Source organism: Amblyomma mixtum, chromosome 4 (assembly GCF_055824585.1).
Source record: "Amblyomma mixtum isolate Tamu chromosome 4, ASM5582458v1, whole genome shotgun sequence".
In the NCBI taxonomy this organism is placed as follows: Eukaryota; Metazoa; Arthropoda; class Arachnida; order Ixodida; family Ixodidae; genus Amblyomma; species Amblyomma mixtum.
In genome coordinates this window covers 132,001,883-132,016,574 of record NC_143015.1, presented here as the reverse complement: position 1 = coordinate 132,016,574, position 14,692 = coordinate 132,001,883, and the positions used below count along the sequence as shown (strand labels likewise).

General features: G+C 51.0%; 2 protein-coding genes across 2 annotated transcripts in view; both read right to left on the bottom strand.

The window, feature by feature from the left end:
- The window catches only part of LOC149348243 (uncharacterized), a 72,646-nt gene that overhangs the window by 18,929 nt on the left and 39,025 nt on the right, over positions 1-14,692 (bottom strand). The window contains exon 7 of the mRNA XM_089541707.1: positions 12,770-12,902. Coding sequence (XP_089397833.1) covers positions 12,770-12,902 — 133 coding nt within the window. The remainder of the gene's footprint in view (positions 1-12,769; positions 12,903-14,692) is intronic.
- Positions 1,249-9,347, bottom strand: LOC149348244 (E3 ubiquitin-protein ligase sina-like). The gene is made up of 2 exons (XM_089588031.1): positions 9,295-9,347; positions 1,249-2,321 (listed from the first exon to the last, which is right to left on the bottom strand). The coding sequence occupies exon 2, from the start codon at positions 2,221-2,223 to the stop codon at positions 1,924-1,926; it is 300 nt and encodes a 99-aa protein (XP_089444157.1). The 5' UTR covers positions 2,224-2,321; positions 9,295-9,347; the 3' UTR covers positions 1,249-1,923.

Here is a 14,692-nt window from a genome sequence, read left to right as displayed (position 1 = left end):
AGACTATTTCACTATCGCTACTTCTATTACACCACCGTTGAAACATTGAAAACACACGAAGCACGTGAATACAGCTGGAAACCGCACGCCATGAGGCCAGCGTGTCAGTTGATACGGTGGAAACAGCGTAGTCCAGGTAATGGCTCGAGTGGCGCCGAGATGACCGAAGTAATTCATATTGGCTAAATAATTTGGAGGTCGTAGTAGTCCACTGTTTTTTGGCAAAAGGTGGGACTGGGCACCCCAAGAGAGCACGTCAGTCACCCCCACGGTATGCTAAAGTCGTCTGCTAAAGTTTTTTGAGCACCTTTGGCATACTGTGTACCGCGTTACCGCAACCGTTACCAGAGTACCGGGAACGCGATTACTGTGATTGGTTCCGACACTGCGGCGCGAGAACAGCTTCCGCGTATGTAGCGCCATCTGGCGCCGTCAAGGCAATTTACGCGTGGGCATGGGCTGCGCGCAGGCTCCCAGTACTCCGGTATAAGTAAGGGTAACACGGTACACGGTATGCTAAAGGTGTCTTGATTACCTGGCTGATTACAGGGGTCCAAACGGTAACTCGGCCCGCATCTCATCGGTCACCGCCTCCAGTGTCAAACATCCAATGTGCGATGTGCTCTAACCTGAGAAGATAATGCAGTCTGAGATCTATTCATTTCGAAGTGCGCGAGAGATTGAGTGTCGCTCCCTATCGTCCGAATATCTAGAGTAGCATGTACTCTGCGAGTGAACCGGACCCAAAATGAAGAGCGTCCCGCTCGCTACAGCTCATTCCATGCGAGTGCTGTAGAATGGCTAGCTTTAGTGTAAGCACAGCAGAGCTGATGATTGCAGCCGTTAGATGGGTTTAATAGGCCTTATAATGTCTGATGTCAAGCCCGAAAATAATAGGCGCTCGCGTAATGTGCCGCGTTCTTTAGAGCCAGTTCTTAAGATAGTCGTGGAATGGGATGAGGCTTGAGTAAATAGTACAATGAGTAATCTCATCGAAGACAATGTTCGTGTGGTTTTGAATTATGGTGGTATGACTTCCAGCTGACGACCAACGCTTAACCTCGGTGCAGGGTTCTGCCTATAGCCCTGTTCCTTAGTGGCCCATTTCGGTGATATCAATCTTCCTCTTCGTCGCTTTCCGCGCTCCACAACCTTAACGATAATGTTAGTATGTCTAAGCTGTATGTCTAATTAAGCAAACAAGGTAAGGGGAATGAGGGGCTCGTTATAAATATGAGAGGAGCCAACAGCCACACTAACCAAGGGGCACAGGGGATTTTTAATTAACTTATTTATTTTGCGGTGTTGATTAGTTTAGAATATTACTGTGATAATGTTAGATAATGTAGATAATTTTAGTATGTCCAGTATGTCTAGATGTCTATATCGCAACCAGCAACCGCCTCTCCCACAACTTCCCCTCTCAATTTGACAGCCGCTGCTATACACTAGATCTTTAGGCGCACATTTGGTTTCTAATTTATCTCTTCTTTTATCCTTTCTTAGTTCTTCCGTCCTCTACTCTAGGCCCTGATTTTCAGCTTTCAGGTCTTCGTCCTGCGCTTTTAGCGGTAGTATTTCGGTTCTTAGTGCTTTAACGTCCTTTCTTATTTATTTCCTCTCATTCCTAGTTCCACTACAGAAACCTACATCGTTTCAATGGCTCCTTACTCAGTACACAATTGTAAGCAGAAAACAGTGACCAGCACAATTTGATCTTTTTTTCTCGTACGTTGTATAATATATCAAACTCTAGCAAACAAGGACACAAAAGGGGCCACAGCGCTTCCTCGCAACTAAAGATTTTTGTCCTCACAGGTTTAAATATATAGACAAAAACGAACAAAACAGAACAATCACACTGGGCGACCAAACTTCTCTTGACCTTCTCTTGACCTTCTCTTGTAAAGCACCCAGAGGCTGTCACGAAGCCCTCTGGCGCGAGCCGAAAGCAATGTAGATGCTCACGCCGATGTTCAAGTTGCTGCCGTCAGCGAACATTTTGACGGTGTCCATTTCGAGGGTGATTCCATTGCCGTTTTGCGTCGGGGCAATGCTGTCGTGGACACTGCGGGCCACGGCGTCCAACGCTAGGCGCTGGTGCCGGTTTCTGAGCTCGAAGCGGCAGACGAACTTCAGAGCCTCCCTCCGTGGGCCGACCAGCTGTACAGCGGCAAAGAAGCGATGCTCCATGGGCGGCAATCCGTGCTGGTACTTCCTCATCTGGACCACGAAGTGATGGCCGAAGCAAGACTGCAGGGCCACCCAACCGAAGGGCTCGGGACGGTTGAAACCACCCGCGCAGATCACGATGCTCTCTCCTGTGGAGGGAAAGGCCGTTTCACCGTAAAACAGAAGCACGTAACAAGTGTTTCATCAGCGGTAACTGTGCACGAGACGTTCTCTCTCTCACGTACTGTCGCTTTCTTATTCTTACAAAGTGATGACGGAAAATTGCTATATTATTGCGAAAGCAATACTACGCTAGGTTTTGAGCCTTCACCGTGGTCCCGGCGGTAGTCACGTTTGACATTTAGACGGCCTCCAGTTCGATGACGTGTGGAGGCGCTCGCGTCTGTGACGTCATACCGAGGTGAAATCTGAGCTACCAAGTCGGTTCGTCGGCGCGGCCCAGCGGTAGCGTGAGACGCGCGCGTTCGCACGGGGAGTCAGACGTGCTGCTCGTCGGCTCCGGCGATTTTCAGCCGGAGCAGCGGAAGTTTCCGCCTTACCCTAGCAAGATCATCCCCAACGTGCACCGAAAGCTGTCGGGAACATCTGGACACCAGTTTTTCCAAGGTTGGTCCGGTTAAACCCCTTTTTCGGGCAACACATGGCCCGATCGGGCCGGTGGCGCGGCTAGGCCTAACGGCCGAACCGGTACCCGGCACATCGGGGCCTCTGGCCACTGACGCCAGTATGGCTGCTGCGCAAATCTCCTGCCGAGGCTACGACCCCAAAAACATGCACTGGACAACGGTTAACCCAGCGGCAACCGAAGGCCCAGTTTCGGCAACGGTTACCCTGGAAGATTTCGCAGCGCAGCGTTGAACGCCGCAGTGCTGCGCCGAGCGCAAGACCAAGCCTTAGATCCGGCGTCCGTAGACGCGGCCCGCCGGAAACCAGCAGTCACCCGCCCCGCGCGCGGCGGGCCGCAGTCGGCGACTGCTCACGAAGTGGAAACCGCCTGTTATTCCCAAGCCTGCTCCAGACGACTACGTCGTCGTCATCAAGCCCCGGACCCGCGTCTCGTTGTACGAGACTTTCCAGGGGACCGGCTACGGCCGGGAGTTCACGGCTCTCCTGGGCACGCAACCCGCAACAGACCTTACCATAATACCGGTAAGAGAACAAAACCTCATTATTGTTCAGACTGCGAAACCTGAGCTAGCCGACCGTATCATCGGTGAATTTGAACTTAATGGACCCGACGGGAGGGTCCCCCTTGTGATGCACCTGCGCCAAGACGGCAAGGACGTCTGCTACGGCGTCATTACCGTCCGTAACTCTGAAACTACGGACTCGCTCAGTACTAGGCTCCAATGGCGCTACGGCACCATCGTGGAAGTGCGAAAATTTGGGACATCCAACAAAGCGAGACTGACTTCCGCGGGAACAGAGAAGCCACGTTTCGTGCACTACGACTCGGAGCTTGTACAAGTTAGGCCTTACCAGCGAACCATTCCAGCCTGCCGACATTGCGGTGTGGTCGGCCACCGCGTGGACGCCTGCCCCGGCCAGAAGCTGGACCGGTGTGGCCTGTGCGGACAGCAGGCTCTAATCGTTGAGGGGGTGCGGGTCCCTCACCAGTGCAACCCAAAGTGTTCAGTGTGCGGCGGGGCCCATGCCACGGGAGGCCCTGCGTGTACGGCTAAATATCGCGCTATCCAGCCCCCGCATGCCGAGCGCGGGCGTAAATCGGAGCGGAACCGACGCAAGCGTGGCAAGCGTCGCCCGGACAAGCTGAAGGTCAAGGCTGCCGACCAAGCCATGGACCAGCCTGTGAATTCCTCTACCGGGAGCCAGGGGAAACCTCCAGCTGCGCCACCGCCGCCTCAAGCCGGTGCAGCGAAGCAGCTCGGACCTCCCCAGAACGGCGGCTCCAAGACGTGGGCAAACGTTGTCAAGCAACACTCCCAGGTGACCGGCGCGAGCAGGGCAGCTTCTCCCTTCCCTCCCCCTTCCCAATCCCAACCACGGCCAATCTCTGCCGAACAAAAAGAAATATCTGCTCTCCGCGAGCAGGTTGCAAATTTTCAAAAGCGCCTCGCAATAGCGGAGGCCCGCCAAAATTCCCCCAACCCCACCTCTGCCTCACCCGCAGCAGAGGCAATGGAAAGCGACGCAACCCCTTCAGGACAGGCTGCGCATGCCTTCACGGCACTCGAGGCGAGAGTGAGCGCGCTCGAAACTCAAGTTAACAACAGAATATCCGCATTGGAAACGCAAATCAATGCCACACTTACGGCGGCACTCAACAAAATTAGCCACCTTGCGGCATCTATCCCAAACCTCATAACCGCTCAGTTCGCTCAACTCACCCGCGCTCCCAAGCGCGCTGGCCCGCTGAAAACCTTCGCAGGCCGGCAGCTCAAAGCGTCTAGGCGTCGAATCGCCGGAGAAGAAGAAGAGGTCCCCTGTGCCATCCACAGTATAGAGAACGCTCCTCTCTTTGGAGCCACTGGCTCTCAAGCCTCCACTCTCCAAACTCACAACTCTACCCTTGATCATGGCGGGCGCCCCTAGAAATAGGAAGCATCCGCGAAGCAATTCGATCCCTATTCAAATTGTACAGTGGAACTGTCGCGGATTCAAGGCACGCACAAAGCGAGCCGATCTACGCCTTTTCCTTACAACTTTCCCAGAATTACCTGCTGTGGTGGCCCTTCAGGAGCCAGGAAATGGCGCCACCATTGCCAGTTACACGGTGTACCAGCAGGATGCGCAGAGCTGCCTCTGCGTACACAAAAATTACACGGCCTCCCAGGTTGACCTGCATCTTAGCGCTAATTTCTCCTATGTAATGGTGACGACCTTCCGCTACGCAAACAGGATCCCCCATTGCACATACTCAACATTTACTGTCCCCCAAAGCTACCAAATGTTACATTCGCAGATATCTTCAGCCGGGCTTTGAAGGTCGCGAATCGGGATCCCCTCATAATCGTTGGGGACTTTAATGCTCCCAGCACCTTATGGGGGTACACACGTGAAGAGAAACGCGGACGCAAGTTGGCGGAGCTTGTTTCCACACTGGGCCTTACTCTTCACACGGATCCCGCGCAACCCACTCGTATAGGTAACTCCGTTACACGCGATACGTGTCCGGACCTCACCTTTACGAAAAATATTCGCTATGCAGATTGGAGGACCACCGAGGAATCCCTCGGTAGCGACCATTGCATAATTACCACTACAATCCATACCAAGCCACTCACAAGACCACAGGCCAATGCAAAACTACCCGACTGGACCAAATTTAGGAGCAGCTACACCAATCCTAAACCGATAATGGACCAAGGATACTCAGCGTGGTCCCAACACCTAGTATCCCATTTGAAATCAGTCGAGCAAAATGTTCAACTCTCAGAGGCGAGCCCGGCGGTGGATAACCGCCTCCTCCACCTCTGGGAGGCACGACACAGCCTAGTCCGCCGCTGGCGTCGTCAAAAACACAATCGGAAACTCAAAATTCGCATCGCGGATATCACCCAACAGGCGGCAATATACGCGGCCCAACTCGCCGACTCCAATTGGGTGCACCGATGCAACACTGCAGCTCGGCAAATGTCGAGTCGGAGTACGTGGCGCCTCTTCCGCGCCCTTATTGATCCGGCACAAACCCGTACTGAGACACAAAAACAGCTTCAAAGGGCTATACATAACTTCACTGGAGACACGGCCAAACTGGCCGATGCGCTCCGCGACAAATATTTGAGTATACACCAGGATCCCCGTGGTCAGGCGTACTCGTATGCAGGTTCCGAGAACGCGGATTTGGATCAACTGTTCCAGCTCCATGACCTAAAAGCGGCCCTGGCTAAAATGAAGCCAGGTACAGCACCAGGCCGGGACAAGGTGACGGTAAAGCTTATTGCCAACCTCCCAGATCCCGCCTACGAAACTCTCCTCGATTACTTGAACACTATCTGGATTGGAGGCACACCACTCCCCATAGATTGCAAAACGGCACTAGTAACTTTCATTCCCAAGCCAGGTAAAGCCATTAACACCGACACCCTCCGGCCCATCTCCCTCACTTCGTGTGTGGGGAAGCTGATGGAGACTATGGTCCGCGACAGATTGTCGGCTTTCCTGGAACAGCAAAACATTTTCGCAGACACCATGTACGGTTTCCGCCCACACCGGTCCGCACAAGATGTCCTGTTGCAACTTCACAAGGAGATTCTCGACCCCGTCGAGCACCCCAGCAATGATAAAGTAGTCGCCGCACTTGACCTGCGGGGGGCTTTCGACAATGTGACCCACGAGATCATCCTATCCCACTTGTCGCAAACAGACTGTGGGCGCAATACTTTCAATTATATCAAACAATTCCTTACAGATCGCCAATCCTATATCCGGCTGCAAGACACAGAATATGGCCCATATCAACTTGGCACACGAGGGACCCCACAGGGAGCTGTCCTCTCGCCATTACTATTTAATCTGGCCATGATGAAGCTCCCTACCCAGCTGGCAGAGGTCGCCGGTGTGCACCACGCTCTGTATGCGGACGACATCACCCTCTGGGCAACACAACAATCGGTTGGAGACATCGAGACCAACCTGCAACAAGCGGCAGCTATTGTGGACGAATACGCTCGTCGCTGTGGTGTTGAATGCTCCCCGAGCAAATTTGAATTTGTGCACATACGCCCCAACTCAAAGTGCACAACAAAAATTGCCCTTTCCCTACTTAGCGGACCGATACCTGAACACGAGGAGATCCGGGTACTGGGGCTTTTCATTCATCATAGGCGCAAGATAGACACTAACCTAAACAAGCTACGTAAGGTGGGGGGACCAGGTGGGTCGCATGCTCCGCCGGGTGTCCAATAAAAGGGGGGGACTCCGATGCAAAGATGCCCTGCGGCTGGCCAATGCATTCGTGACCAGCCGGATTTTATATTCGGCTCCCTACCTCCACCTACGCAAATGCGATGAGAATGCCTTAGAAGTAGTTCTCCGCAAGATTTATAAGAGAGCGCTCGACCTCCCCATAACGACGTCCAACAAGCGTCTCCTCGGTCTGGGGATGACCAATACCTTTGGGGAGTTACGAGAAGCTCATCTTAACAATCAATACTTGCGCCTAAGCAAAACACCTGCGGGGAGCCGCCTTCTGACCCGCTTACACATATCCTACGCAACACATACAGAAGAACGGGTCCGCACCCCTGAAGCCTGGCGCTTTGCACTCCAGGTGCGACCCCTTCCGAAGAACATGACTGCAGACACCCATGATGGTCGCCGTCTCGCGCGGGCGGAGGCTATTTCTCAACAATATGGCCATAAGCCAGGTGTCTTCTATGTGGATGCGGCCGGCCCACACCATGGGGGCTGGTAAACGGCGGCCGTCATCCACCAAAACACTACAGTTCAGGGCCTTACTTTCCGTGCCCCAAACATTACATTTGCGGAAGAGATCGCCATTGCACTGGCCGCCGCAGATCCAGAGTCCCGAGTCATTATTACGGACTCCAGGGGCGCCTGCCGCAATATTGAGCAAGGGTATATTCCAGACCGTGCTTTCAAAATTCTCCACGCATGCGAATACACAGGGTTTCCGACCCATCGTACCATCGTGTGGGCTCCGGCTCATGCGGGTCTTGAGGGGAACGAGGCAGCCGACGCTGCCGCCCGCGCGCTTACTCACCGGGCGTCGCCTCATCCGCAGCCTGATCCGGAATTCAATTTCAATCCGGCCATCACCTTTAAACAGATCACCTCTCTTTATCAAAATTTTCATGGTCTCTATCCCCCTCCCTGTAAAGGCCTCACCAGGGTGGAGGAGCGCTGGCTTCTCCGCCTCTATACCAATAATGTACTGTGCCCGGCAGTACTTAAGCACTTCAATTCTTCTTTCTCGGGCGCGTGCCCACACTGTGAGGAGGAGTTTTCGGACACCTACCACATGGTGTGGGCATGCCCTTCCAATCCTGCCTACCCACCCCACCTCCACCCCACTCGAGAGGACTGGGAAGCTGCCCTGCGCGGCTGCTCCGAACTCCATGCCCAACAGGCATTGGTAGCTAGAGCCCGGGGCGCTGCGGAAGCTACAGGTATCCCGGACTAGGGATCCCTCCTAGTGTTTGTAAGGGGCGGGCCCTTCAGGCTCGCCCCATCGACCTTTCACTGTAAATAGGAATAAAAGTTTTCCTCCTCCTCCTCCAGCGGTAGCCACGGAGCGCCGCAGATCCCAGGCAGTAAGAGGGGGGACTGCGTTCATTTCGAGGAAAGGAAAGGCGTCTTATCAACTCTGTGGTTTAGTGGACACCTCAATAACACTTTAAGCTAATTCCGGCGTTCATTGATCCGCTCCGACATAGACAGCGTTGTAGACAGCGTTGATTTGGAGGAAAGGAAAGGCGCCTTACCAACTCTGTGGCTTAGTGGACACCTCAAAAGCCCATTAAGCTAATTCCGGGCTTAACCAAGCTGAGCCTCTGCCAATTTTTATTTCACTCTTTTATCCGCTATGCCTGGCTATCTTTTCTTCGATATGTCTGAAAGCAGCTACCTCCAATAATACAACGCTAACCCTCTAACGCTAACCCCTAATTTCTTCGCAAAAAGTGCATTTCTTGCTCCTGAAAAGACAAAGCAACCTCAAAAACAGCATCAGAATCAATATTCACAAAGAAGATAATTTAAATCATGTTTCACTTAGTGACCCTGTACGCACGGTTAAATTTGATTGCGCAAACTAACTCCCCTGCCTTGGCTTCCGCGAATGACACCATGACCGAAGATCCAACCTGAACACATAAGCATATCTTGCATAAAAAGCTTGTCAGGGGTTAACGTATCCCAAATGCGAAATATTGGATTTGCGAAAATGCGTGGCACTCGCTGCCCTTTTTAGGGAGTTTTAGCGAGCCGCAAGCACAATAGTGGCAATTTTTATCAGATGAGTCACGTGAGAGGTGCGCATACTTTAAAACTACGTGCAGAAGGCCAGTACTGTTCATGCAGCATCGGGAGACCAGCGGTATCTGGTACACGCCCCATTGAGCACGATTCACGTATGCTGTACGTCACTAATATAAAGTGCGTTTCGATTCTACTCACCTTGAAATCTGGGAACAAATGTGTGTCTCTCCTCGATGTGAGAGATGAGTTCGTAAAGCGAACCCTGAACGCAAGGGCAGGGTCTGAGAAATTTTGAAGTAAATGAAGGGAAACTGCCTCAGCAAATGACCTTTGGTTTCTTGGTTTTCTGTATCAGGGCTCAAGTTGCACTTTAAATGCTTTTAGAAACATAATCCCAAAAAATGTGACTTCAGATTTCTTTTTTTTAACTGACACGGTGTTCCGTCTAGATCATGGCGCCCGCACATACTTTCGGCACGGAATAATTAGTCAGCATAATACACCTGCGCAAACACTTTTCATTATAGGATCGCCGTTGTAGATATGCAAGCAGGTATGCATCTGTCCGGCGTACCTATAATGCCTATTTTTCTATAACGCTTTACCTTGGTGTAGTTAGCACGCTTTGCAAGGATCAGTACTGCAGGCATGCGCTAGAAGGACGGTTTGAAGAGGGCCTAAACGTTAATATGACCGACAGGTCGTTGGCAGCGGTAGCAGAGTGGTGTCTTTCCTTCAGCACTTCTTGTGCGTTTTAGTGAAGTGAAGCAGAATATAACTAGGGGAGGAAATGTATACGACGAAGGCGGGGGCTAAAATTATGAAATATCCGGCGCCTCTATCAGTTTTCTAAGAGGTATGAGCTTCTCTAGCCTGGTGCTCTATTTATGAAAACCATATGATAATTTCCAAAATAAACCTCTGGCCCCACTCAACAGCGCAAACACATTACATATGATGCTATTTAGATACGCTGCCTTCCCTCGAACCAAATCAAGCATTCGCTATCATCATTACTTATTTGCACACCATGAACGCGTGCTTAAATAGGTTTGGTTTGTTTATTGGGGTTTAACGTCCCAAAGTGACTCAGGCTATGAGAGACGCCGTAGTGAAGGGCTCCGGAAATTTCGACCACCTGGGGTTCTTTAACGTGCACTGGCATCGCACAATACACGGGCCTCTAGAATTTCTCCTCCAAAGAAATTCCGCCTCCGCGGCCGGGTTCGATCCCGTCCGCGGCGGCCGAATTTCGATGGAGGCGAAATTCCAGAGCCCCGTGTGCTGTGCGATGTCAGTGCGCATTGAAGAACCCCAGGTGGTCGAAATTTCCGGAGCCGGATGGTATATTCCCCAAGCATCCAAAAAGTTTCAAATTTACATTGCAGTACCGATATATTCGAAAATCAAATACAAAAATGCCCCCCCCCCCCCAATTCTGTGTATTCACCGCTTTTTCACCACGAAAAAAAAATGCGAGCAAGGGAGATGTATGCGTCATAAGGAATAAAGAACACAAGCCCAATGAATTTTTGAATAAAAATTTCTCTTTGCACGATTACTCCATAGAGAAATTTCTCAAAAGTAGATGGCATTAGCGGATTTTTTCGCAATCACAAAAACTGATGTCTGGAGACCAAGCAACCAAGCAACATGCTGTCAGATTTCGCGTGGCCTGTTAGGTTGTGCTCACCATACAAACATTTGCGCGGTCTTAGATGCTGTGAAGACGGCAGGGACGTGGCCTTACTTGTTGGTGCCGAAGGAGCTCGTGACTTGGGCTCTGGCAGCTGTTATCGCAAAAATTATCACGTACTTCTTCTCGAGTGAAATGTTACTGTGCACTACCTGGCAGCTGCTATCGCAAAAGTCATCAGGTATCTATTCTCGAGTTTTCTTAAATGCCACTTATATCCTATGCCTTCTGGACCATAAGAATTTACGTGGCCATTGAGGTAAACTCATTCGAACATGTGCAAACTGAGAAATCTGAATGACGCTTAATCGGTCCGCTTTGGCCCACTCCACCATTGACAAAAACTTAACCGAAATTTGCACAGATTCCCAGGCCGCGTACCGCCACTACCTAAAGGGCGTGGCGACGCCGGCAACACATCGTATTCTTGCCACAGTCACCTCTCTCGACCGAACGGTTACTGTCGTGGGTCCCTGGGCATGCCTCAATCCCCGGTAATGAGCGCGTTCATGCGCTGGCCCGAGAACTCTCCTCCCGGACCCCGGATGATCAGGCACCCAACCCTGCGAACGAGGCTACATCGGTCCTGTATACATATCATCAAATTACAACATACTACAAACTCAGCCGCATGACACTGCCACCACCCCACAGTACCTTGTCGCCCTCATCCAGCGCCACATGGCGGCAACTGCAGACAGGCTGTTTTATTTCCCCCCACCGTCTCTCATGCTTTCACCCCACCTTTCCTCCTGATTGCACCACCTGTGGCGTGCCCAGATCTACACTTTTCCACTACCTTTGGGAATGTCCTTCCCCAAAGGCAGTACTCCCCATCCCAAATCCCACTCATTCTTCCTGGGAGGCTGCTTTACGGACCGCTCAGCCCGCCGGCCAGAAATGGCTGGTGGATCGGGCTTTACGTGAAGCGCAAGCCCGTGGACTCCTGGACCAGTAGGGGACCACCCTGGAAGATTTTTTATTTTTCTTTGGTGTAATAAAGTTGTTTCCATCCATCCAATCGGTCCGCTTACGGCCGTAGCGCAGGAAAATGTGCTTTCATTAATTTTATATTGAGAGTTCAAAACAGAAGTTTCTTTTTCACTACTCGCTTATAAGTTGTGGTGGTGATAAGGAGACGAGGTTAATATATACAGTGACTAAAGGTTTGGGAGAGTTGGCGGCTGCACATGTTAATTGATTAATGGCGTTGCACAGAAAGACGAGGACGACAGGTTAACACACATATAAGGTGGTTGTGTGCGTGCTACGCTCTCGAACACATCTTTTTCTGTCGAGCCATTATTCGCTTAGGTAATGTGAACTCCATGACCGGTGCGTGGAGAACGATGGCAGCGCGGTCAAACCTCTGACATCAGTCAGTCAAAATCCGCCGTGCGATCAGTGCTGTATAACGCGAGAATAATTGAGAACAGTTAAGGTATTTTCATATTAAGGTAAAGAATTTTAGAGCTCTATGCATATATAGCTGTCGGCCAATTTTAAGACATACTCGCTCTACAAGTAGCGCTTTTCATCCAGTCATTGACAGTCATGTGGCGGCCTTGGGATCTGTACAGCGGTAGCAGGCGTTGAACCAATGCTTTTCTCTGAAATAAGTCATCTATCCATACATTCCCGGAGGCCGTCGGCGCAGTGAGAGGATATACGAAGTAGAGGAGCTGCGCTGTCATACGTGATCTTACTTGGTTCAGTGCTGCTGTAAATTTGTATTCAATTGAACACAATTCCTTCAATAAACGCGCCGAGGTGACCCCTGTTTCTTATTCCTGGGTCTTTTCTTGCCTAGGAAAGCTTCGTGCTATGTGTAACTAGCCTCATTTTGTCCAGAACGCTATAATAAATCGGTGTTGACATGATTTCATGAAAAAGAAAACGATTTTTTTTCTTAGTGTAGCTTTAAAGAGAAAGCAGCCTATTTTTCTATACGAAGACCACAAAGTGAGGGGAACATACCTGAAGTTGCAGAACAGCTCGTGGCCTGGCTTCTCCAAGGAAGAGAGCTTCTCCGAACAGCCGAACAATTGGTACTTGCAGGGAAAGGACACAAGCCGTGCCACCTTCTCCATGGCTCGGTTGCGGATTCTGCCTGCAGTGGATCATTAGATTTTTATTCCGAGGTCAAGGTTATCATTTTAATATAGCAACAAAGACCGCTTTCAATGATGGTTAAAAAATAAGTTTTGCACTGGTACTTTGGGGTCCTATTAAGAAGAACCTCTTCGGGCAAACCTAATCCGCAGCAATCCACTTCGGCCAGAAGAATTTTATTATCATCGAGTATTTTTTGTACTTTTTTTCACTGCTTAAAGTGGCAAGTCTACGTGAAAACTATTTGAAGCTCACAGTGTAAGTATTTAATGGTTTAGAGGCATGACGTCAACACTGGACATCAGGACTTACTGCATGTAACACTCTAAAGGCAGCTTCGGTTACCGTTGTACAAAATAAATCAGTGAATGATAAAGAGCTTTATATAGCAGTGGAAAAGGGCTGTAAAGAAGTTCTTGTCATTTATAAGGAAAAACATTGATCTTTCTCTTGGCACAAAAGCGCCGCTCTCTCCTCGGCACCTCGTCATGATGAGCCGTAATGATGCGTCAGGCCAGTGTTCAATTTGAGAATACGCCGCATGAACAAAAAGTTGGTCGGAACCACCCACTGCCTTCCTTAAAGCCTGCAGAGGAATATATGGAGGCTTTCCTTACATCAGTACTGCTCTCTTATATTCCGCTTTAGAACGTGTTTAAGTTGCACTGCGCTAACGATAACGATCGATAACGAAAAAAGTACAACTTAAGGACAACGCAGCGAGCTGTGGAAAGGGAAAGGATAGGTGTGATGTTAATATACAGCAAGAGGGCAGAGTAGAGAAAAAATGCTGAGGGGCACTTTGTTGACCCAAACTGCGTTGAGGCGAAAGCCTCAAGAGCGGTGTTGCTGCTTGTGTCACTGATATGTTATGAAGATGTTAGTTAAGCTTCGCCTCTAAGAGTGAAACGCGACCGCGTCTTGCAACGCTGCCAGGGAGTCCACAGAACGTCATCGCTTGTTGGGTTCCGCGCCTTGCTCGTCGGTAAATTGATTTTTGAGGAAAGGAAATGTATCTGTCTCCCATACCTCGGTGGACACCTGAACCTCGCCATAACGAGAAGAGAGGAAGATGGGAGTGAACGAAGACACCGTATTCACTAGACGCGCTTTTTATGCGAAGCATACTACTTTAGCTACCACTTCAGCCCTTCACCGTGGTTATGCGCCTCCCGATCACGTGGTACATGACGTCACACCACGTGACACGATGACGTCACGACAGTAGAGAAACGGGGGCCCACCTCGCGCCGTCGCTGTGGTTGTGCGCCTACAAATCACGTGACACGATGATGCCACACCACGTGACACGATGACGTCACGGCAGTGGAGAAACGGGGGCCCACCTCGCGCCGTCGCTGTGGTTGTGCGCCTCCAAATCGCGTGATACATGACGTCACACCACGGGACACGATGACGTCACGGCAGTGGAGAAACGGGGGCCCACCTCGCGCCGTCGCTGTGGTTGTGCGCCTCTAAATTACGCGACATGATGATGCTTCGCATTCTCCAGGCTTAACCAAGTTAAGCCTCAGCCATTTTTTTCCCTCCAAACCAGGAGAGGCTGGCTGGACGTGGCGTGGATCGGACGCTCGTGCGAACGCTCCTCGCTTCACTCATGCCCACCGCTGAATTCAGCGACGGTCAACACCGCTCTCGCCTGGATTTCGTGTTTGAAGCTCGGATAACGCCGTAGAACGCATCGGCAAGTCCCTTTTTGCCTGTTTGTGCGGACTTTTTTGCGATTCGGCTCTCGCCGGTACGCACGGCCCGCTAGGCCTACGCCAG

Bases quoted from the DNA above. Each gene is read 5' to 3' on its own strand.
- LOC149348244 (XM_089588031.1), bottom strand. From the start codon at position 2,223: ATGAGGAAGTACCAGCACGGATTGCCGCCCATGGAGCATCGCTTCTTT.